The sequence below is a fragment of the Nyctereutes procyonoides genome, unplaced genomic scaffold, assembly GCF_905146905.1.
Source record: "Nyctereutes procyonoides isolate TBG_1078 unplaced genomic scaffold, NYPRO_anot_genome, whole genome shotgun sequence".
Lineage (NCBI taxonomy): Eukaryota > Metazoa > Chordata > Mammalia > Carnivora > Canidae > Nyctereutes > Nyctereutes procyonoides.
In genome coordinates, this window is record NW_026575139.1 from 27,324,346 (window position 1) to 27,348,866 (window position 24,521).

General features: G+C 43.5%; 1 protein-coding gene and 1 pseudogene across 12 annotated transcripts in view; one reads left to right on the forward strand and one right to left on the reverse strand.

The window, feature by feature from the left end:
- Positions 1 to 340: 340 nt before the first annotated feature.
- Positions 341 to 24,521, reverse strand: part of SIPA1L1 (signal induced proliferation associated 1 like 1) — a 372,275-nt gene continuing 348,094 nt past the window's right edge. For 11 of the 12 annotated variants that reach the window (XM_055303823.1, XM_055303832.1, XM_055303833.1 and 8 more), the window contains 5 exons: positions 21,233 to 21,479; positions 6,767 to 6,913; positions 5,296 to 5,410; positions 2,943 to 3,027; positions 341 to 2,306 (listed from right to left, as the gene is read on the reverse strand). In XM_055303823.1, the coding sequence (XP_055159798.1) occupies positions 2,163 to 2,306; positions 2,943 to 3,027; positions 5,296 to 5,410; positions 6,767 to 6,913; positions 21,233 to 21,479 (738 nt within the window). In that variant the 3' untranslated portion in view covers positions 341 to 2,162. The remainder of the gene's footprint in view (positions 2,307 to 2,942; positions 3,028 to 5,295; positions 5,411 to 6,766; positions 6,914 to 21,232; positions 21,480 to 24,521) is intronic. The other variant, XM_055303835.1, reaches the window with a different exon arrangement.
- Positions 20,759 to 20,825, forward strand: LOC129496504 (U4 spliceosomal RNA; annotated as a pseudogene).

Genomic DNA, 24,521 nt, shown 5'->3' on the forward strand with positions numbered 1-24,521 from the left:
GTGATGCAGTAGCGGAGGTCCAAAAATGTGCTGGGCTCAGGGAATGATGGTGTTGTTATGGAAAATCCACACATGGATAATGAAGAGGGAACTAATTAGAAAGTGCTCAGCAAATATTAAATTATAAGCAGAGAAGCCAAATTAGGAATTCTCTAAGGACGTGTGTACAGAGAGTAAAAAAGGTCATTAACATTCTATGAGGGACAGAAACTTTGAAGAACCCTTTTTCAGTGTTTATGGAACCTCATGAAAAAAAATCGGCTGCAAGGAGGGTCAATGAGTTACTGGGTGGTCTTTCAAATAAGAAAACCTCAAGCAATAATACCAAGGCATTTTAAAAGAGCGTTTAAAATGAATTTTATTGTTTGAATTTTACAAGTAGTCTTTAAAGACTTCAAACAAGAACTCTGTTGCAAAACTCTAATAAATAGCTTGCCCCAAGCCCCCAAACAAATGAAAGACTAAATAAAAACTAAAACTCGGAAGGATCAGCAAGACTTCAGAATGCTTGGATGTTAGCGATATTTCTCATTTACAAAGAGATACCAGACAACGTAACAATCTCCTTCATACAAGTCAAAGAGAGAAAAGAGACAGACAATTGAGATCTTTACAAAGCACTCCGAAATCTTCCTATTTCCATGATGGAAATGTCACCCGAAAAAAAAATTCCATGGAAAAAAAATCACAATCATGAATGAAACCATAAAAGTCTGGTGGAGGGGGTGGGAGGAGTAGAGGGAAAATCCATCCCGTTTCTCTCAGGGATGGAGGAAGGAGCTGAGATTACTTGGGGTGGGGAGCTTCCAAGCAGATGACACTAAATTGCTGAACGTTCCCTACATCAAGGTTGCCACTGAAGGGACACGGGTGTCAGCTGCATGACATTTTATGAAGGCAAGAAACAAGGCCACCAGGGGCTCCCCGGGTCCCTCAACACTGGTGGGCCCAGTGTGTCTGTCTGCAGGGCTGGGGGCCTTGGGACAATGGCCAGAGGCCCAGAGCAGCTGCATCACTAGACAGGAAAAACAGCACATCAATCATTTCTGCAACAGAATCCTCTGGCTGGCCACAAAAGGATTCGGGAAACACCGTGCTTCAAGTGCACACCAGGACATGCAGGTTTCATAAGCCTGTCCTAGGATCACAGTCGTTGCTCCCAACAAGCAAGTATTAAACAATTTAACATTCACTTTCCCTAGTTATAAGTACTGGTGAAGTCTGGCTTTGGAAAGGATTAATCTGGCCATTTTGAGTATGCTAACAATACAATTTTGCCACATTTTCATCTTTACACATCTCAAACAAAAGCTATACTTTGAACCAAAATGCATACATGTAAGATTTCACTCTGGAGGGATTCTGAAACCAATTAATGTTTGGAGCCAGGAAGCTGGAGGGGCGCGGATTCCAATTGGATGGGACTCCCTTAAACCAGATCAAAAGGGCTCTAGTTCTGAGGAGTGCACACCTGGGCCCATCTCCCCCAGGAAAGGAAGGGGGGAGTGACGTCACAATGCAGGACCGCAAAGGGGCATGGCGCGAGGCCCTGGCTCTGTCTCTGGGGCGCTGACTCTGCCCCTGCCAGACACGGACATGGGGAGATAGGGGCTCAAGGGCGCTAGCTCATGCACAGGTCGTTCAGGGGAGGAAGGCATTTTCTCAAAGCACCGCCCTCCCCAGGCATTTTAGGAATAAAGGTAAGGAAACCCCCCTCCCCAAATAAACAATTAAAAAAAACTCTATTTTCCTAGGAGCAATGACATTTGTCAGTATAACGAGGGAAAGCTTGGGTTACCTGAACTCGTAAGAGCTATGGAAATAGAGGCAGATGGGCCAGGGCGCCTTGGCCCACTTTCTTTTTTAAATACGTAACAGATAAAGATATTGTGCAAAAAAATAAAGACATTCACATTTTAGCAGTTAAACTTTTATTTTACTTTTTAAAATTTTTATTTACTTTTTTGTTTTTCTTTTCTACAAAAGGCAGATAATGATTGTTGATCTGCAATTGTTGTGTTGTGCGCTCCCCAAAAGGGGCCGAAGTAGGAAGCGAGGGCGGGTGTGCGGAGAAGGCGTCCAGTGGCAGGGCTGAGGGACTGCCGGGCCTCACTAGAGCGCACCCCGGGGCCCCCTGGCCCGACTGGCCATGGCTGCTCGCCCTAACTCATGTCTATGGTATTGAAGACCCATTCCGTGAATTTCTTCAGCTTGTCGGAGGCGTTCTGGGACTCCTCCTGCAGTCTCAGGTTGTCCTCCCGCAAGTGCTGGACCTCTGCCTGCAGGTGGGCTTTGTCTTCCTTCTCCTGGGAGGTAGAGCAGGGTAGAAAAGGGCTGGGACGGGGGGCTAGGGATCCATCTGTCCCCTTCACCCAACTCTGTTCTTCGTCCTGAGTATCTGCTAAACATCTGTATGTGTGGCCTGATAGTAGGCATTTGGCTACTCAAGCCAGGGAACGGGTCTACCAGAGACCCACTAAAGTTTATTTTGGAATGCAAAGACATTAATGTGTACTTTAATGTCTTTGGTAAGGACTGTCCTGACTTTCGGACTATGGTTTTGCTGGCCGCTGTCTTAATACAGTCAAAGCCATGGAAGAGACAAAGCAACTGCAACCTTCAGTTCTCCTGGTGTGAAAGCCTATGGAGGTGTGTGGGTCTGGGCTACTGACCCATTAGGTAAGGGGTGGGGAGGTCGAGAGAGAGGGCTCAGAGGGGCTGGCTGGGGTTTGAAGGCTTTCACGAGCCGGGAACCACCTTTCTGTACACATGACAAGGCAGGCCTGCCTGCACAGGGGTGTCAGTGGGAACAGAGCTCCAAGCAGCTCGTGGAATGTGTGTCCCGAGAAAACAGAACACCCACATGTTGTTCCACTAAAAGGGCGTTTGTTCAAGGGCAGTTTGCACAGACCAGGCACTCTGCTTTGAGAAGATGTGTTTACCTTCTTCAAATCTTCCCGGAGCATCTTCAGCATACCTTCCAGCTGGTCCACTTTAGAAGCCAGAGTGGGGGAGGAATCTTTACTGCTGGGGACAAGAAACAAAAGATGGTGTTGGCAGAAGCCTCCACGGCTGGGTTTGTTTGGCATTTTTTAACGAGGCCGCTGTATTTGCAAAATGGTTTTTTAAATGTCAAATTACTCAGTACGGTGGCCCAATGTGCATTTTCACTTTAAAAAAGAAAATGGTAATCTTAACAAAGGGTAATACAAGGGTGAGCCACAGCCAACCAGTAGCTTCCTCTGTTAAAGATGCTGGATCTTCACGACAAAGGAATATAGGACAGTAAGTGAAAATGGTCTCTTTGTCTGGAGAGGTATTTTCTGGCAGGCACAGGTGTCAAGCAGTGGAGTGTTTCCTGTGCTCTTCAAGAAGAGCGCCTGTGTGCAGAGGGCTGATGTCAGTTCTACCTCGGGCAACCAGGATAAGGACAGGGGAGGTCTGAGTCCCCCAGAAAACAGTTGTCTATGGTTACTCGTCCAGGTACAGCTAAGTTACCGTGCTTCCGTCTTGAAAGCTTATCTAAGTATCTTAAAATATTTAAAAAATATGTTTCAGAAGCTCGTTGGTCCGATGCTAATGTCTCCTTTACTATCATGATTAGCAAACTAGGCCCCCCCATTTTCTTTCTCCCAATTTATAGAAGTGCTAGTAATGCCTTGCTAGTGGAGTACCAAAAAATAAAATCCCAGGGAGTTAGAGCATGAGAAGGTCACCCAACTACCTGGACAGATGACACAGCAGGCGAGGGCTGAAGACCCCTGTCAACTGTCCTTTGTCCAACTCCTGTCTACCTGTATTCAAGCTGCAGAAAGTTTCCAATTGGGTTCTCGCCGAACACACAACCTCAGAGTCACACAAACAAGAGTCTCAAGCCCTCCACTGGGAGAACCTGCAGCTGCCTCTTTCCAGAGGTCAAAACACAGATGAATGCTGGAATAAAAGGCAGTCTTTACTTGAGCTGTATCGTTGTCTCCTGATGATTCTAGATCTACAAGCCCATAAGGCAAAACTCACAGTGGCATGTGTGTCTCAAGTATGTTAATAAGTTAAATGATAAGAATCTTCAAACTTTTAAAATGGGACGACCAAGGAAAATTCTTAGCAGCCTATCTTGATGTCTGAAGGTTTCCAAAGTGAATTACATGTCTGTATATGCTCTGATTTTTAAAGACACCTTTAACTCCATTTGTTCACTGAAGAAAAATGCCAACCATCACCCTCAGCTTAAGCTTTAAGAACTATTGTTCAATCATCCTTTCTTAGGAGAATGGATTTGTTCACTTTGACTTCTCCTTGTGGGAGGCCCCGTACTAAGAAGGTATACCTCGGGTTCACTGCACCCTTGACTCTACAGTTTGTTTTTTTTTAAGTTCTCAACAGCCAAACTAACAAACTGCCCCTCTCCCTCCCTAGATGCCTCAGTGAGAAGAGTGAATGCACTATCCATGAACTCTTCTTTCTCTGTCAAGAGCATTTCCTTGCACATTTGCTCAGTGAGGTCTTCAGGAACCAGCCCCCTCCCCTGGGCTATTTAAACAACCTAAGTCAGCCTCACTTTTCCTATTGTTGTCTGTTTCTGTCCAACTTTATAGGTAACCTGGATTCTTAACCATCCTCAAAAGGTTTTAAAAGGAGAGATTTCAAATCGATGAAAATTCTTCTGCATCAGGGAGCACCTATGACACATAGCACAGCAGCCTCTGGTCATATAGAGTAATATGACACATCTATCCAACATCCTCACCACTTGAAAGAGGGGAAAATGGAAGACCGCCTCTGCAGAGTGAAACAAAAGTCAAAATTTCTGCTCTTAACTCCTAAGGAAACTCTCTGGACCTCAGCTACCATTTGCTTTTCATTCTGTATTGAATCTTCCCTATCCTGGTGACCAGACCTAATGCAGATCCAAAGCAGCATGTTGGAAAGCTGCTAAGATGCAGGCAGATTTACATGTCTGACCAACTGAGAGTAGGGAGAGAAACTCAAAACCCAGGCTCAAGGATGTAATAAGGCAAATGATTTTTCTCACCTTAACACGATAAACCCTGAGATCATAAATGCATTATGGCATTCAATAATAATGAATATTCATGATGATGACTAAGTCATCAAGAACAGTTTAATTATGTTTACAGTATTTAGTTACATAGCATTCTAGAATGTGAAGAGTCTGGCATGCTGGTGAGCTTCAATCAGCTAATCCATGTGGCCTCCATCTCTTCCCCACACTCGCTGTCACGAGTGCAGGGGACACACGGTGCGGAGTGATGACCTCGCTGCTGGGTGACCAACCTGCTATAAGACTTCATCTGGGCCAGAGCCTGCTCCTCAAGCTGGTCACCATTGGATGCAGCACTTAAGGGCCGGTGGCTTTCGTCACTAGCAGCAAAGAAGGAGGCTCTCTGGACTGGAAGGGAGAGAAGAAGCTGTTCAGTATTTGGAACCATGTCCTGGGTCTAGTCCCATCAAAGGTCGACAGCTGGCCCACAAGGACAGTCAAATCTGATCTACGTGTGGGGCTGCATCAGGAACCCTGTCTCCTGACCCGTGTAGGAAAAAATTATGGTTTAAGTGGTAAGAAGATAGTAGCATTGTAAGAGCCCTTTTGAAAACACTTGTTGTGAATCAATTTGTAGTCCTCTTTTTCTTACTCATCAAAGTAGCATTCTGTGAAATGTCTCCCTGGAAACAGGCATTGGGCCAAATTTCCAGACCAAGGCTTTTTCCACTCGTGAGTATATAAAATGCATTTCTAGAAGTATGTTTTCCACAAGATTCCTGGCTACCTCAGTGGGTTTTAGCCAAAGTCCAACCATACGTGTTTCAAAATACACCCAACTTAAAGACTTGAGCCAAGACACCAAAATCAAAAATTTAAAACCTCTCTTTAAAAACACAAAACTATTGCCACCTCCTGTAAAGGAGAGTGACTAACAAATTGAAATTTAAAATCAAGTGTAGTCCTGGGGAATTGCCATCATCTAACATGGGGATGGCCTCATGGGCTATTCCATGGTTGCCTATTCGATTTCTTCTGAAAACTGTAACTTGATGGAATAGCCACTTTTAATTCTTTAAACATGAGCAATTCAAAACAAAACAAAACCCAAACCACTCATCTGCTATCACTGTTTGATGAAGAATATTTTAGCACCAAAGAATTTAGAATGATGACCATAGAGTGAAAAAAGGCATTTATGTCCACGTCCACAGATAGCACTGCATTTAGGATGTCTGAGAAAGCAGCTGCAGTGTGAGGGTCTGCACCGAGGGAGGCACCCCGATGGTGGGCTGGCACAGGAGAATGCACATGGAGTTGGGAGAGGTCAGGGAGTCCCCGACATGTGTGGAGCCTGGGGCCAGGCCCTAACACATGCAGCACTACATGAGCACTACCACCCTTAGGACATGGTGAAGGTCTCTCTCTGGACCTGTGTTCTTCATTCCAGTGACCGCTGGGCTTCCCCCACTCCTTGCCCCTCCCACGTATGGGGAGGTGAGACATCCATGCTATGAATTCCTAGGTAGAGGGAACGTCAGGCTCCACTGGATTGAATCCTACAGCGTGAGCCCCTACCGCATGCCCAGTAGCTGTTAGCTCCACTGGTTTCCAGCTGTGCCAGTTTAGTACATGTGCCGTCAGTGTATTCACAGCAGCAGAGTGGAGGGAGACTGACCAGAGCCTCACACCTCCCCTCCCTCCAAAACTCAGCCTGGCCTTGTCAGTCCTGCACTTTCCTGCTTGGCTCTTCAGCGTACTCACCCTCGTAGGCCTTGGCAGCATCCACCAAGTTGGACCAATCTAAATCCGCAGCAGTGTCAGGCAGGGGCATCAGGCCAGGGTCAGGCATGGGAGGCCTTCGGGTCTCCTGGACGTCAGTGAGGGAGCTGTCTGAGGCCGAGAACTCTCCTGTAGAAAGAGATGAGAGGTAAAATCCTTCTTGTGCCCACAGGACAACCAGTCAGTTGTTACCCAAAATCCGTTTCTAGTGCAGCAGACCATCAGGGGCTACTCTAAAGCTGACATGAACTAGGAACTGGCTTCCTCCAGTCTTAGCTCATTTTTTAATCATCTCCCACTGTCTCATTTCTAGTAGTGTGAGACGTAGAAAAGTTAGTTTTGCATCTGTCTTTGTGGGAGCTGTCTACAGTGGGATCCAGGGCAGCTTCAGTGTCTTGCTTCCCTGCCGCAGAGCCAAGGATTCAGGCCAGGACAATGAGGCCTGTTTCTGGATTTTGAAGCCAGACCAGAGAAGCTTGTTGATACCTGTCGTGAGGGATAATGAGGCTTATTCTTACTGGACTGGGCCCTGGGATCTGACCCACCTGCCCGTGGACTCCCTGTCCCCTGGGGATGGCCTGTTGGTTTCCATGGCTGGAAGTGTCTGCAGGGTGATGTGAAAAACAAATCAGATTGGGGTGGGGGGGGGCTTGATTATTCATATGGAGTTACTATAGGAAGGTGAGTTTAGGGTTGATTTTGGCATTCTTCCCCTTCCCAAGAACATAGGCAGCAACTCTTGGGATCAGTTTTGGATCAAAGCAGTCCAATAGCAGGAGCTGCTTCTAAGGTGACAACTTTAAAAACACATGAAGCCATCATAACAACTAACCCTTGCGTGGCCTGGGGCAGGGAGGAGTAGGCACAATGAGCCACTGTGTGCCATCTGAGTGCGTGCTGCTACTGCTCAAGTTCACGGAGGCAGAGAACAGAGCAGGGGTGTTGTTGGGCTCATGCTCTCAACAGGGCAGGAGCTGGCACAGGGACGAACGAGGGCAGAGTGTGCAACTCCTGGAGAGAGGCCACCCTCGGAATGTGATGATACTAAAAATCCATGCCAACACAAGCTAAAATCTCAGTTAAAGTTGCTGAGTGACTCCAGAAATACCTGTTTACAAGGAGTTAAAAAGTTTCCCAAATGATGATAGCCTGGTAAACTAGAGTATATTTAGTGCTTGTTTTCCCTTTCAAATTACATAAAGAACTGCTCTGAAGTACAGCTGCTAGTTATTAATGTGCTTAAATTAGCAAAATGATGAGTAAATGGAAATCAACAAATACTGCCAGATATTAAATGCTCTGATCTATTTAAACGTGTTCCCACCAAGGGTAAGTAGGTGGAACACAATTCTGTGTGTCACTCACAGCCCTTCTGCCCTTTTATCTCTGGCACCCAAATTTCCATATGTATAAAAGAAGCTGCTCCTCCCCATTGCCCAGTGACAGTCGCTGAAACAAGGCCAGGTTGGGGATAAGCCCAACTAGGGTTGCTCCATTTAGGATGTGGGGTCACCGTGCTGCTGCCTGACTTTCAGGAAAGCATGAAGAGGGGACGAGAGGGGCTCAAGGAGGGCAGCCCGTTCCCTCCCTCCCACAGCTGGACCATGACCACACATGCGATTTCCACATTGCTCTTAGAATGTACACGTCTAAAAGACAGGGTCCACTTCAACGTGACACATGCGGACATGCCTTCACAAAGGGTTTATTGGTGCAGGAGCAGTGGAACTCAGTGGAGAGTGGCCCCAACTTGGAGGCACATGGGGAGAAAAGGTTAGGGCCTAGTTGGGCACTACCATGAAGTTTTCTCCTAAAGTCAGGATGGCAAAAAGTGGTCATTTCACATGTCAACTTTGGAGGGTGACATCATGGAGAAAATGGAAGCCAGATTCCAGCTGTAGTCAGATGGGGGCATGGCAGCAGGAGGAAGCTGGCAGGATCCGTGAGTGATGTCTGCCATTGGGGAGAAGGTGAGCAGGATGGAGGTGCTGGAGGAATGCACACAAGAGTGGGTTGAGAGCTCAGGTGTGATGAGGGGAGAAACCGAATGAGGCAAGCAGGATATCTAAAGAAAATACTGCTTCAGAGAAGCAGCAGAAAGAAAGAGAAACATGGGTATGAATAGAGGCAGAATGCCCAGAAGGAAAAAGGGCAGATGGGAGCCAGGGTTAGAGCTTATCTGTAATGAACAAGCAGGACCCCAGGCTCCATAGCAGGCTCACTACTGGGTGGGTCACAGTTGGGGAGGGTGGGTGCAGAACCCTGGAATGGAGGTGGACAGACTGAGGAGAAAGGAAAAGAAATGTAAACCCATAGTCCCAGAATATGGCCTTTGATTAGCCTGGGACCTAGTTAGGTCACAGAGCAAACAAGGCATTTATGAACCAAAGGCAAGAACAAGGAGGTGCCTGGCATCAATACACCTTCCCCTAAACCAATACCTGCTCTTCACTGAATGAATGAATCAGTTAACACATGACTGGCTGACACCACAGGCCGTATCCTCACAGTCCAGGAGAGACAGAACAATGGTAAGTCCAGGTTCTTATGGTGGCTTGAAGGAGCCAGTAGATACAAGTCTCCAAAAAATAATTTAATGTTAGCCAAATCTGTCCAATAATAGCAGCATATGGTTTGTTTGGTAAAAATATAATCCCCGAACTACACCTCTGTATTAAAATGGAAATTCAGCAGGTCTTGAGTAAGTTCTAGAAATCTTTATTTTTACCAAGCATGCCAGGAGGAGGTTGTTATATGCATCTGGTGCCCTAGTATTTATGGCTGGCATCCAAGGGATACCCCCTGACTGCCTGGCTCTGGTGGCCAGGGGAGCTTGCATTCCTGGGTCCCATGGAACTTTAACAATTGGAGGGATGGTCCTTGACCGGCTACAGAAAGCAGGGCACTGCACAGAAAGCAGACTGACACAAACTCCAATCTTTCTGTAAAAGAGGTTTATCTGCTGGTTCCAGAGCTTTGGCCTAGGGATATGCTTCGGGTTTGGCACATAAGTAAGGGACCATGGATGTGCCCAAGGGACATAGAAGCCAGTGCATGCTATCTTTGTACTTGCCCTCTGCTTTCCTCTGGCTCACTGTTACCTCTGAGAAAGGAACTTCTATATGCATTTAGCACCCAGGTTTTTATGACTGCCACCCAGGGGACACTTTGAGGTCACCTGGCTCTGGTGGTCAGTGGGGCTTACATTTGAGATTCCAAAAGACTATATATTTGCATACTTTAAGAGCTGCTGCCAGAGGGTCTGGCTTATAATCAGGCTAAATCTGGTGCTGACTGAGATGCTCCCCTTTGGGACACTGGTCTTGGCACACTCAACTACTAGGATCTATTAAAAATGAAATAGGCTGTTTGGACAAACAAATGTTTGAGAGACAAGAAAAGAGCTAGGGCAGGGTTGAATAAAGTTCATCTCCCACACGAGGCTATTCCTTCAAGACTGGGAGGGGTGGCTGTTTTATCTAACAGATAGACCAATGCAAGGAGTCCAGAAAAATGAGGAAACAGAGGAATATGTAATACACAAAAGAACAAGATAAAACCAGAGAAAAAAAAATCCTTAATGAAAGGGAGATAAGTAATCTGCCTGACAAAGAGTTCAAGGTAATGGACATAAAGATGCTTGAACTTGGGAGAAGAATGGATGAACACATTGAGAGCTTCAACAAAAAGAAAATGTAAGAAAATATCAAATGGAAGTCACAGAGCCAAAGAATACAATAATTGAATTGAAAAATATACTAGAGGGGTTCAACAGATCAAATGAAACAGAAGAAAGGATTGGTGAATTTGAATACAAGACAATGGAATTCACCCAATCAGAGCAACAAAAAGAAAAAAAGAATGAAAAGGAGTAAAAATAGCTTAAGCTATTTTATTAACCTGGAGAAGGAAATACACATCTAGATCCAGGAAGACCAGAGAGTTCCAGGTAAGATGAATGTAAAAAGACCCACACCAAGACACATTATAATTAAAGTCCCCAAAGTTAGACAAGAGCATCTTAAAAACAGCAAACAACCTGGTATGTATAAGTGAATCCCCATAAGACTTTTCAGCAGGAACTTTCTGGTCCAGATGAGAGTGGCATGACCTATTTAAAGGCTGAAAGAAAAAAATTGCAAATCAAGAATCCTCTACTCAACAAAGGTGTCCTTCAGAATTGAAGGTGAGATCAAGAGTTTTCCAGAAAAACAAAGCTAAAGAGGGCGCTTGGGTGGCTCAGTCAGTTAAGTGTCTGACTCTTGATTTTGGCTCAGGTCATGATCTCAGGGTTGTGGGATTGAGCCCTGCATTCAGCTCCCTGCTCAGTGGGGAATTTCCTCGTCTCTCTTTCTCTCTGCCCCTCCCCTGTTTGTGCTCTAAAATAAATGAATCTTAAAAAAAAAAAAAATCTAAAGGAGTTCAACACAACTAGACTGGCCTTGCCAGGAAATATTAAAAGGAGTGCTAATTAGTAAAAAGAAAACATAAAAGTATCAATCTTACTGGAAAACGTGAACATACAGTGCAGGGAATAGTAAATCAATTACTTACAAGGCTAGTAAGAAGGTTAAAAGACAGAAATAATAAACAATTGTTTTACAGTTAGCCTTGAGCAACACAGGTTTGAACTGCAAGGGTATAGTTCTATGTGGACTTTCTATAAATATTTCAGAAAAATGTCTGAAGATTTGCAACAATTTCAAAAACTGGCAAACAACAATTTAGGATGTCATGAATACAGAAAATATATACAAATCTATTATAAAAAGCTACAACTTTCCAAAATGTGCACATACTGTACATGGCACACTCCCAGTTGAGAGGAATGTGACCAAAGATGCAGTATTAAGTCATAACTGCACAAAATTAACTATGGTATGTGCAGTGTACTACTGTGATAATTTTGTAGCCACCTCCTGTTGCTACTGCAGTGAGGCCTAGTGTTCAAAGTAGCCATTTAAAATGCATGTGAGGCTAATCATCTCCATATGAGCAGTTTATCTCATATAACCAGTAAATTGGGTATCAGGGTAAAAACTGCTCTCCATTCTCATGTACTTTCATTATGTTTAGTGCCATACCATAAACCTTGAATAACATCACCGGAACCAATTAACAGCGCCACTAGTGATGCTGGAAGTGTTTCCAAAAAGCAGAGAAAAGACATGAACTAACACGAAAAAGTTGAATTGCTTGCTATGTATCACAGGTTGAGGTCTGCTGCTGCAGTCGCCTGCCATTTCAAGGTAAATGAACATAGCTTAAGGACCACTGTGGAAAAAGAAGAGGAAATGCACGAAGCTGTCACTGCAGTGGTGCCAGTAGCCACAAAAGCCTTGTACTTTTTGTGAAAGAACTTTTTATCTCCTATCAGAAATGTAGCTTTTAGGTGGGTCCAGGACTGCTAATAAGAAAGGCATTCCTACAGACTCTCATATGGTTCAAGGAAAAGCAAAGTCATTATATGACAACTCAAAGCAAACAGAAGGTGAAAGATCTAAAGCTGCAGAATTTAATGCCAGCAAGGGATGGTCTGATAATTTTAGAAAGAGGTTTGGTTTTAAAAATGTCAAGATAACAGGAGAAGCAGCTTCTGCCAAACAAGAGGCAGCAGACGAGTTCTCAGACACCATTAAGAAAATCATCGAGGAGAATGGATATCTGACTGAACAGCTTTTTAATGCAGACGAAAGTGCCCTGTTCTGGAATAAAATGCCACAAAAGACATTTATTATTTACTCCATATGAAGAGAAGTGAGCAGCAGGATTTAAGGAAGGGACAGACTACAATTTTGTGCAAATGCAGTTTGGTTTAGGATGAAAACTCCCCTTTTCTATAATCCTACCAACCCCTGAATCTTGAAGGGAAACAATACCAGCTGCCAGACTTTTGGCTGTATAAGAAGACCCTTTTTCTGGACTAGTCCTATTGATGCTTTGTCCATGAAGTCAGGAAGTACCTTGCCAGTAAGGAATTGCCTTTTAAAGTACTTTTGATACTGGACAATGCCCCGGCCACCGAGAACCCCATGAGTTCAACACCAAAGGTGTCGAAGTGGTCTACTTGCACCCAAACAGGACATCTCTAATTCAACCTCCAGATCAATAGGTCATAAGAACCTCCAAGGCTGATTACACACAGTATTCTGTGGAAAGGATTGTCAACACTATAGAAGGGAACTGTGATAGAACATCATGAAATTCTGGAAGGATTATACCGTCAAAGATGCCATCATTGTAACAGAGAAAGCCATGAAAACCATCAAGCCCTAAATAATGGATTCCTGCTGGAGAAAACCGTCCAGATGTTGTACATAACCTCACAGGATTTATGACAGAGCCAATCAAGGAAATCATGAAAAAGACTGTGAATATGGCAAAAAAGGTAGGAGGTGAAGGGTTTTAAGATGCAGATCCTGGAGAAATCCAAGACTAATAGACACCACATCAGAGGAATGAACAGAAGATGACTTGATGGAGATGAGTGCTTCCAAACCAGTGCCAGATGAAGAGGAACAAGACTTAGAAGAAGTGCCAGAAAACAAATTGACATTAGATAGTCTGGCAGAAGGGTTCTGATTCTCCAAGACTGCTTCTGACTTCTTTTACAACATGAACCATTCTAGGATATGGGCCCCAAAACTAAAGTTCACAGTGGAAGGATCGGTACTGTATAAAAACATATCTAGAAAAAAGCAAAAAAAAAAAAAAAAAAAAAAAAAAAAAAAAAAAAAAGGCAGAAAAGCCAAAAATGACAATGAATTTCCATAGAGTTACATGGAATGTGTCTGCCTCTCCCACCTCTCCTTCCATCTTCGCCATCCCTTCATCTTCTTCCCTCTCCTCTATTCAATGTGAAGACAAGGGTGCAGAACCTTTACAATGATCCACTTCCATTTAATGAATAATAAATAATCATCAAGCCATATAGTTAATAAACTTATCTGTTGTTTTTGTGTGAAAATCTAATAACTCTACAGCAAGAATTGTATGAGATGCTTTTGTGTCATCATCATTGCCAAAGTATTCATCATATAGAAAGAAAACTGAGAGTGTAAGTCTTGTATGGAACCGGATAGCCTGTCCTTACCTAGGCATTTGTGAGTGAAGTTTAATATAAAATTAATATTTTAGTTTTCTTACTGTTTTATAATTTTGCTTTCAAGGAATTACATTAAAGCATGCCTCTCTTGTAACTGAGAAACTATGTATCAGCCTATTATCACAGGTAAGTGGTTTTTTTAAAAATGTAAATGTTTCTAAAACTGTACTATGAATATGACTGTAGTACTTTATGCCATAAAATATTTTTATTGATTTATTCATTAGTGTATATGCAAGGCTACTGTGAAGAATTTTATCAATTCCACTAGGCTACCATAGAGCAATCATATTGCTGCTGCTTCACTATCAATGCATGAATTGTTACATCTGTAAATAAGTATGCATTCCTTTTCACTTTTGAGGTCTAGTCTTAGCAATATGTGTAATATCTACAGTATTTTGTATCATATTAGACAAAATTGGGGTAGGTACTGATAAATGGTTAATCATATAAATAGACAAGGTAAACTTACGGTATTGGTAAAGACCGTACTGTAAATGTGTCTTCTTATGATTTTTACTTTTCTTTTTTCTAGCTTACTTTAGTGTAAGAATATGGTATATAAGATCTATAACATATAAAATATTTGAAATGACTGTTGATGTTATTGGTAAGTCTTGTGGTCAACACTAGGCTCTCAGTAGTTAATATTTCTGGGAAGTCAGGTTTACATGGATTTTTGACCATATTCCCTTGTTTCTCAAGGGTCAACTGTAATTAGGTAAGGGATACACATGATAAAAAGATGTAAACTGTGACATCAAAAACAGAAAATGTTGGGAGAGTAAAAATGTAGAACTTTAGAATGCATTCTAACCTTAAGTTGTTATGAACTGAAAATAAATATAAGTTATAGGAAAGCTTCATGGCAACCACACAGCACAAACCTATGATAGATACACACAGAGGATAAAGGGAAAGGAGTCTAAGCCTAACACTACAGAAAGTTATTAAACCATAAAGGAAGAGAGCAGCAGCAGAAGAAAGGAACACAGAAGAACTACAAAACAGCCAAAAGGATATGCCTATCATTATTTATTTTAAATGTAAATGGACTATATTCTCCAATTAAAAGAGTGGCTGAATGGTTAAAAAACATGACCCGTCTATATGCTGCCTGTAGGAGAGTCACTTGAGAAGTAAGGACACAGGGAGGAGGGGCGAGATGGCGGAAGAGCAGGGTCCCCAAATCACCTGTCCCCAAAAAATTACCTAGATAACCTTCAAATCATCCTGAAAATCTACGAATTCGGCCTGAGATGTAAAGAGAGACCAGCTGGAACGCTACAGTGAGAAGAGTTCGCGCTTCTCTCCAGGTAGGAAGACGGGGAAAGAGAAATAAAGAAACAAAAGGCCTCCGAGGGGGAGGGGCCCCGCGAGGAGCCGGGCTGAGGCCGGGGCGAGTGTCCCCAGGACAGGAGAGCCCCGTCCCGGAGGAGCAGGAGCTGCACCAACCTTCCCGGGCGGAAAGGCGCCCGCAGGGAGTTGGAGCAGGACCCAGGAGGGCGGGGATGCCCTCGGGCTCCCTGGGACACTAACAGACACCTGCGCCCCGGGGGAGTGCTCCGAGCTCCCTAAGGGCTGCAGCGCGCACGGCGGGACCCGGAGCAGCTCGGAGGGGCTCGGGCGGCGGCTCCGCGGAGGGGGCTGCGGGGCGGGAGCGCGAATCCAACAGCGCAGGCCCCGGAGCACAGGGCGCCGGGACACAGCCCAGGATCCGGCCTCCCCCGGGACAGGCAGAGGCCGGGAGGGCCCAGGACAGCGAGGACGCTCCTGCCCCGAGCTGAGCAGATCAGCGGCCCCGCCCCGGAGCCTCCAGGCCCTGCAGACGGAGAGCCCCGAAGTTCCTGCGGAGGCTGAATCCAGGCTTCCAGAGTTGCCATAGCACTGCGGCTGTTCCTCCTGGGGCCTCACGGGGTAAACAACCCCCGCTGAGCCCTGCAGCAGGCAGGGGCAGAGCAGCTCCCCCAAGTGCTAACACCTGAGAATCAGCACAGCAGGCCCCTCACCCAGAAGACCAGCTGGACGGACCAGTTCCAGGGGAAGTCAAGGGACTTAAAGTCTACAGATTCAGAAGATACTCCCCCGTGTTTTTTTTGTTTTTTTTTTTTTCTTTTTTCTTTTCTTTTTGATTTCTGATTGCTTCCCCCACCCCCCTTTTTTTTCACCTTTCTTTCTTTTTCCTCTTTCTCTTTTCTTTCCTTCTCTCTCTTTCTCTCCTTTCCCAATACAACTTGTTTTTGGCCACTCTGCACTGAGCAAAATGACGAGAAGGAAAACCTCACCTCAAAAGAAAGAATCAGAAACAGCCCTCTCTCCCACAGAGTTACAAAATCTGGATTACAATTCAATGTCAGAAAGCCAATTCAGAAGCACTATTATACAGCTACTGGTGGCTCTAGAAAAAAGCATTAAGGAGTCACGAGACTTCATGACTGCAGAATTTAGATCCAATCAGGCAGAAATTAAAAATCAATTCAATGAGATGCAATCCAAACTAGAAGTCCTAACGACGAGGGTTAACGAGGTGGAAGAACGAGTGAGTGACATAGAAGACAAGTTAATGGCAAAGAGGGAAACTGAGGAAAAAAGAGACAGACAATTAAAAGACCATGAAGACAGATTAAGGGAAATAAATGACAGCCTAAGGAAGAAAAACCTACGTTTAATTGGGGTTCCCGAGGGCGCCGAAAGGGACAGAGGGCCAGAATATGTATTTGAACAAATCCTAGCTGAAAACTTTCCCAATCTGGGAAGGGAAACAGGCATTCAGATCCAGGAAATAGAGAGATCCCCCCCTAAAATCAATAAAAACCATTCAACACCTCGACATCTAATAGTGAAGCTTGCAAATTCCAAAGATAAAGAGAAGATCCTTAAAGCAGCAAGAGACAAGAAGTCCCTGATTTTCATGGGGAGGAATATTAGGGTAACAGCAGACCTCTCCACAGAGACGTGGCAGGCCAGAAAGGGCTGGCAGGATATATTCAGGGTCCTAAATGAGAAGAACATGCAACCGAGAAGTAAGGACACATTGAAAGTGAAGGAATGAAAAAAGATATTCCAGGTAAATGGAAACCAAAAGAAAGCTGGTATAGTTACACTTATATCAGACAAAAAAGACTTTAAAACAAAAGACTATAATAAAGACAAAAAAAGGCATTCCATAATGATAAAGGGGTCAGTCCAATAAGAGTATGATATAGCATTTGTAAAATATTTATGTACCCAACATTGGAGTACCTAAATATGGAAGCAAATATAATCAGACCTAAAGGGAGAAATAGCAATTTGGTAATAGTAAGGGGACTCTGATAACCCACTTTCACCAATGGACAGATCATCCAGACAGTCAATTAGGAAATACCAACCTTAAATGACACACTAGACCAGATGGACTTAACAGCTATATACAGAATATTCCATCCCAAAACAAAGGAATATACATTCTTTTTCAGTCACTCATAAAACATTCTCCAGGATGGATCATTATGTGAGGTCACAAGTCTTAATAAAATTAAGGAAATCCCTGGGTGGCTCAGCGGTTTGGCACCTGCCTTCGGCCCACAGCGTGATACTGGGGTCCTGGGATCCAGTCCCGCATTGGGCTTCATGTGGAGCCTGCTTCTCCCTCTACCTGCGTCTCTGCCTCTCTCTCTCTCTCGATGTGTCTCTCATGAATAAATTAAAAAAAAACACAAGTCTTAATAAATTTAAGATGACTGAAATGAAATTAAACATCTCTTCCCAATTACAAGAAGAAAATAAGAAAAGTCACAAATACGTGGAGACTAAATAACATGCTACTAAACAACCATGGGTAAAAGAAGACGTCACAAGAGAAATCAAGAAATACTTTCAGAAGAATGAAAATGGAAATACAACATACTGAAGCTTATGGGATGCGGGCAAAGTAGTTCCCAGAGGGAAGTTCATAGTGACAAATGCATGTCTACGTATCAGGAAACATCTCAGATAAACAATCTAAATTTACACCTGAAGGAACTAGGAAAAGGGCAACAAATAAAGCTCAAAATTAGTAGAAGAAAGGAACAGATCAGAGTGGAAATAAAAAACAAAAATTAAGACACAAAACAAAAAAATAGATCAATGAAACTAAGAATTGGTTCTTTGAAAAGATAAACAAAATTGACAAAGCTTTAGCTAGACTCACCAAGAAAAAGAGAAGATTCAAAATCAGAAATGAAAAAGCAGACATTATAACTGATACCAGAGAAATACAGAGGATCTTGAGACTACTATAAAGAATTACACATCAACAAACTGTGCAGAAGAAGAAATGCATAAACCCCATAAACATACAACTTGCCAAGACTGAATCATGATTATGAGACTGGCATGCCACCTCCTGTGCTAAGTCAGTAAGACTGAATCATGAAGAAACCGAAAATCTGAAAATCTGAACAAACTAGTAAGGAAATGGTTGGGAGGTTTGTGATTACTGATTCAAAAAAAAACCCAGGAACAGAGGACTTTACTGGTGAATGCTACCGAACATTCAAAGAAAACCCTTTTAAAACTCTTCCCAAAAAAGGAAAAGCAGCAAAAGAACACTTTGAAGCTCATTTTATGAGGCTAGCATTACTCACCTGGATACCAAAACTAGATAGGGACACCACAAGAAAAAAAAAAAATCACAGGCCAATATCCCTGATGAACATAGATATAAAAAACTTCAACAAAATATGAGCAAACCAAATTCAACAAAACATTAAAAGGACCATATACTATGATTAAGTGGGATTTGTCTCAGGGATATAAAGATGGTTCAAAAAAAAAAAATAAAGATGGTTCAACATCCGCAAATCAATTAATGTGATACAGCACACTGATGAAATGAAGGATAAAAATCATATAATCAACTCAGTAGATGCAGAAAAAGCATTTGACAAAAAGCAACATCCATTTATGACAAAAAAAATCTCAAAAAGTGGGTATAGCGGGGATATACTTAAACCTAATAAAGGTCATGTATGACAAGCCCGTAACTGACATCATACTCCATGGTGAAAGCTGAGAGCTTTCCTCTAAGGTCAGGAACAAGACAAGGATACACACCCTCACTACTTTCATTCAACAAAGTATTAGAAGTCCTAGCCAGAGCATTAGACAAGGGAAAAGAGGCATCCAAATATGATGCAAAACTCACTATTTGCAGATGGCATGATATTATATTAGAGAACCCTGAACCAAAAAACTCTAAGAATTAATAAAGTAATTCAGTGAAGTTGCAAGATACCAAATCAATTCACACAAATCTGTTGCACTTTCATACACTAATAACAAAATATCAGAATGAGAAATTAACAATCCCACTCATAAGTCTATCAAAAGGAATAAAATACCTAGGAATAACTTTAACCCGTACACTCTAAGACACTGATAAAAGAAACTGAAGACACAAATAAATGGAAAGATGTTCCATGCTCATAAAACAACTAATATTGTTAGAATGTTCATACTACCCAAAGCAATCTACAGATTCAGTGCAATCCCTACTAAAATTTTAATGCATTTTCCACAGAAGTAGAACAAGCAATCCTAAGATTGTAATTACAAGAGATTCTGAATAGCCGAAGCTAATCCTGGGCAAAAAACAAAGCTGGAGGTATCACACTTCCTGATTTCAAACTACATTACAAGGCTATAGTAATGAAAACAATATGTTATTGGCATAAAAACAGACACATCAATGGAACAGAGAGCCTAGAAATGAACATATGCATATGTGGTCAATTAATTTATGACAAGGGAGCCAAGAATATACAATAGGGAAAGGACAGTCTTTAATAAACAGTGTTGGGAAAATTGGGGACAGACACATGAAAAAGAATGAAACCAGAGCACTATTTTACACCAATCCACAAAAGTTAACTCATTATGAAAAAAAAAAAAAAAGGTTAACTTCTTATGGATAAAAGACATGATCGTAAGTCCTGAAACTGTGAAACTTCCAGAAGAAAACATAGGCAGTAAGCTCTCTGACATCAGTTTTGATGATAATCTTTTGGATTTGACACTAAAAGCAAAGGTAACAAAGGCAAAAACAAACAAGTAGACGACATGCAAATGAAAAAATTTCTGTGGAACAAAGACAACCATTAACAAAATGAAAAGGCAACCTATGGACTGGCAGAAAATATTTGAAAATCAGGTCTGATCAGGGGTAATATTCATAATATATAAAGAATTCCTACAACTCAATAACCAAAAAACAAACCAATTAGAAAATGGGCAGAGAATCTAAATAGACATTTTCCAAAGAAAACATACAGATGGCCAACAGAGGTAAATGGAATAGCTTCTCAGCATCATTAATCATCAGGGAATTGCAAATCAAAACCACAGTGAGATACAACTTCATACTTGTTAGAGTACCTATTATCCAAAAGGGAAGACACAAACATTGGTGGTAGAGAAAAGGGAGCCCTCGTGCATGGTTAATGGGAATGTACATCAGTGTAGCCGCTGTGGAAAACAGTATAGAGGTTTCTCAAAAACAGAGCTACCATATGATCCAGAAATTCCACTCTAGGTATTTATCTGAAGAAAACAAAAACATTCTTGAAAAAAAAAATGTATCCCCATGTTCACTGCACAATTATTTACAATGGCCAAGATACGGACACAACCTAAGTGTCTACTGATGGATGGATGATATATATAATGGAATATTACTCAGTCTGAAAAAATGAAATCTTCCCACTTGCAACAACATGGATGGAACTTGAGGGCCCTAGGCTGACTGAAATAAAAGAAAGACAAATAAGTCACAGGGCTTACTGTAATGTACAGCATGGTGACTACAGTAATAATTACCACATATTTAGAAGGTGCTAAGAATGAGCTTTGTGCAGTGGTAGTATCGTAGTCAATGAGGGTTATCCGAGGCACGATTATTGCTAATAGAAGGTGCTAAGAATGAATCTTAAAAGTTCTCATCACAAAAAAAAAGACTTTGCAACTATGCAAGGTGACGAGTATTAACTAGACACTGTGGTGACCATTTCACAACAGATACAAACATCGAATCATTATGTTGTACATCTGAAACTAATATAATGTTGTAAGTTAGTTACATCTTGATAAAAAATAGAACAAGCATCCCAGATGACTCTTCTGGTCTGGTGAGGCTGAGTGCCTATACCCCATGGTCTAGGACTTCAGGTGCCAGGCTGATAGAGGGAGGTTGGTGAGCTGAGAATTGGAACAGGCAGGCCACACCCTCCTCCAGGCACCACTCTGTCAGCACACGGAGTGGCCATTCTCTTTGGGGACTGGCCTCTGTCTGCAGGGCTGCGGTGGGAACACAAACTTACCATGCAACGACTTCATTCCCAAGGTGTAAGAAGGCCTCCGCAATGGGAGAGACTTGGGAAGAGAAGGGTATGTGCTACTGAAGAGGACGTCGTTGGGCAGGGCTTGGTCCAGAAGTGAAGCCCTGGAGGTGAAGAAGTGCTCCCTCTGGCCACTGTATATGCTCTCATCTGACAGAGTTCGGTGCAGGGCCCGTCTTGAGGTGGGGGTGGGAGGAAATGGAGACTGAGGAGAGGAGAGTGCATGGAACTGTAAAACAGAGTCAAGACAACAAAGTTAGTCTCCTGGGCCACACCCCCAGGTCCTGGGTTGGGGGGGTGGGGGTGGAAATGGGCTGACAAAACTCACTGCTCCTTTCAAATCCTGGAGCTTGGCAAGGAAGCCTCCAGGCTTCAGAGTCTCTATCTACACATCCTTCAGAGCAGAGGTGGGAGTTCCTTTATCCTTGTGGCTCAACATGCTGCCTGTAGCCTGTCGGTGCCACACGATTCAGATGTGAGAGTAAGTAGATAGAGCAGGACCATGTTGTGGTAAGAGAAGATGACAATCAGACAAATAGGAGTTTTATCTGAATCATGTGCCACTGACCGAATCTGAGCCCAATATGTTTCAGGATTATTATGAGGATTAAATGAGCCACTGGACTAATCACAACAGCGTTTGTCAGTGGTCCCCAGGGGAATAGCCACAGTGCCCGGAGGGTGTCCTGAGAAGCGTAGCAAGTGATGCCATATTTGCTGGGCAATGAGCAAAAGATCATCAGAACAGATTAACTCTAGTAAGTAGATGCCTCTTGATAAACATCAACTACTAATAGTGTATTTAATGAGTTTCAGATTTTTTTTTTAGGATGGATCTCTATTCATTAAAATAGGGAAGCCGTCTTAGTGACAAATATTTATACACTGATATATAAACGGCAGAAGTTCTAAATAGCTGCTATCTCTTGTCTTTTGCCTTGCTTACCAATTTGATTCTACATGAGATTCTTCTGCAAAAAGCAAGCTCGACTTCCATGCATTGAGAAACAACAGACACATTAACAATATTTAAAATCTCCAGTCTGAGAGCCAAAAGAGTATTTGGTCTGTTAGCAATAAAGTTATATTCATTCCTCCTTAGATTAGTGTTCACCTTGACAGGGAGAACAATGTGGAGGACAGGTGAAGATGTGAGTAGGAGGGCTGAGTCATAGCTGGCAGAAAGCCTCTGTGGGACTTTCCGTGACACTCTGGAGGGGCAGAGAGATAGTGACACAGCCACGTCTCCATTTAGGACCTTGAGAACAGCACTGACACCTGGCTCATTCATGTGCTCTGGGTCTAACATGCTTCTGTTCCTCAACCCAAGAGTTAATTAAGCCAAAGCTACCCACAAAGTGGTGTGCACAGTTGCTGCAATTATCGATCAAACGTGTTGTAAATGAGCCCCAGGTGTAGCCAACTGTGTAAAATTGTGCTCCCTTCTAAAAATTCATGAGTAAGTGGAAGGTACATATATGCTTGCCCGGAAGATGAAGCTGCTGTGATAAATGCTCTGTGCCTTTAAATGCAGAGAACTGGGTATGGAAACAGTGATTTCTCTTTTCACCTCATAGATAATGGGCATTACAGAGGTTAAATGGCTTGCTGATTATAATTTTAAAAAATATAGCCAGATTCACTCTCTCCTATCTGCAAGCTTCTAGGACCACATTAAGGCTCCTGCCTACCGGGCCAGGCCCCAGATCTCTCCATTCAAACACTGCTCCCGATCTTCTTTGGCACCTCTGAGCTCAGCAAAGGGACATCCTTTTCTAGGGAGTATCCTCACCCTGATGGTTATATGGGAAGGTGGTTTTCCACCAATTCTAGTTTTAGCCTCTTTGGGAAATATTAAAATATTTAATCGAGGCATTGAACTGCTACCTTGAAGAGATCCTTTAGGCAGCATGCTTTATTAAAAGTTTTAACATCTTGCGCTAAAGGGAAACAGGGTAGGAGACAGAAGGTAGCAATCGGCCTTATTGCTTTCCACCCATTAACAAGCAGTTTTGTCCCAAGTTATTGGGGTGGCCCCCCACTCTGTCCCTCTTCCACTCCAGTCTTGAAGGTAGGCACACTGGTCTAGTTCCAGGAGCGCCCTGTCCCTGCTATGCAGGGTGCTTGCTGGGTGGTGCCCAGTGCTGCCAGCCCTGGGCAAGAACCACGATGGAGTCAACAGCTGGCTTGGAAGGGACCTGAGAGCACATTAGGCCGGGGGGTTCTCAGCTCTATGGGTTCTTCCCAGCATCCTGCCTGGGGAGAAGGGACGTTCAGCAGGGGCCCAGGCATCCAGGACACCCACCCCTCTCTTCAGAGAAATTCTGCTTTCTCAGTTCTACGTATGGGACTTCTGTGTATAATTTCATTTAAAAAGTTCCCTGAATTTTAAAATCATCTGGACGTCACTGATCTACTCTGGGTCTCTTTTTCAAAGCTGAGGAACAAGGCCTAGGGAAGTGATATTTTCGCTCCCTGAGGCCAGTCGTCCTGGCTTCCGGGAGGTGGGTAAGGCACCTGCAGTAAGCAGGACGGCTCTGCCTGAACCCTGGAGCTGCACGAAGCCTCTCCCTTTGGTCTCTGCCTGAGACATCCAGCTGCAAAGCACGAGCAGTAGTTTGCTCTGTTCACCTGCCGCTGGACATAGCCCTCAGGGAAGATAAGGTGATCCCTTCTCTGCCTGCCGATGGGGTTCCTTAGAATGTGAGAGCTCCGCCATTTCCCTTGAGGCAGGAGCTCTGCGGCCACTGCTTAGGCCCTGCAGCCACCTACCTCTGAGCCACAGGCCTGCCCTGCAGAGCCTGCCATGTCCTGCAGCAGATAGCTCGCTCTGCTGGCAAGTAAGCCGGAGAGGGACGTGGTCATTTGATATTAATGATAACTCATAGGAAGCACTTGTTATCCAAGAAAGCCAATGAGTTCCAAGTGTCACAGCCCAAAGCTGGCCACTGCTGGGATCCTGACACCTGATGCAGTGGCTCGGTGCCTTGAGCCAGGCACAGCCTGGAAGATTCTCAAGGGCATGCTGGCCTTCCTGACACAGCACAGCCATGGGCATTCTGACGGAGAATCTCAAAGACACACAGAGCTACTTAGCTAAACTCATCTGAAACCAAGCTGGAAAGGAGGATACTAGAGAAAAAAACAGCCTTGTTTCCAGGCCCTGCTTCCAGTCTTGCCCAGTAACAGAGTAGCCTCTGCTTTCTTTGCAGAGGGTCTCGTCGTAATGCCGTCATGGCATAAAGAAAGCGCACCCCTGCTTCAACTAGGA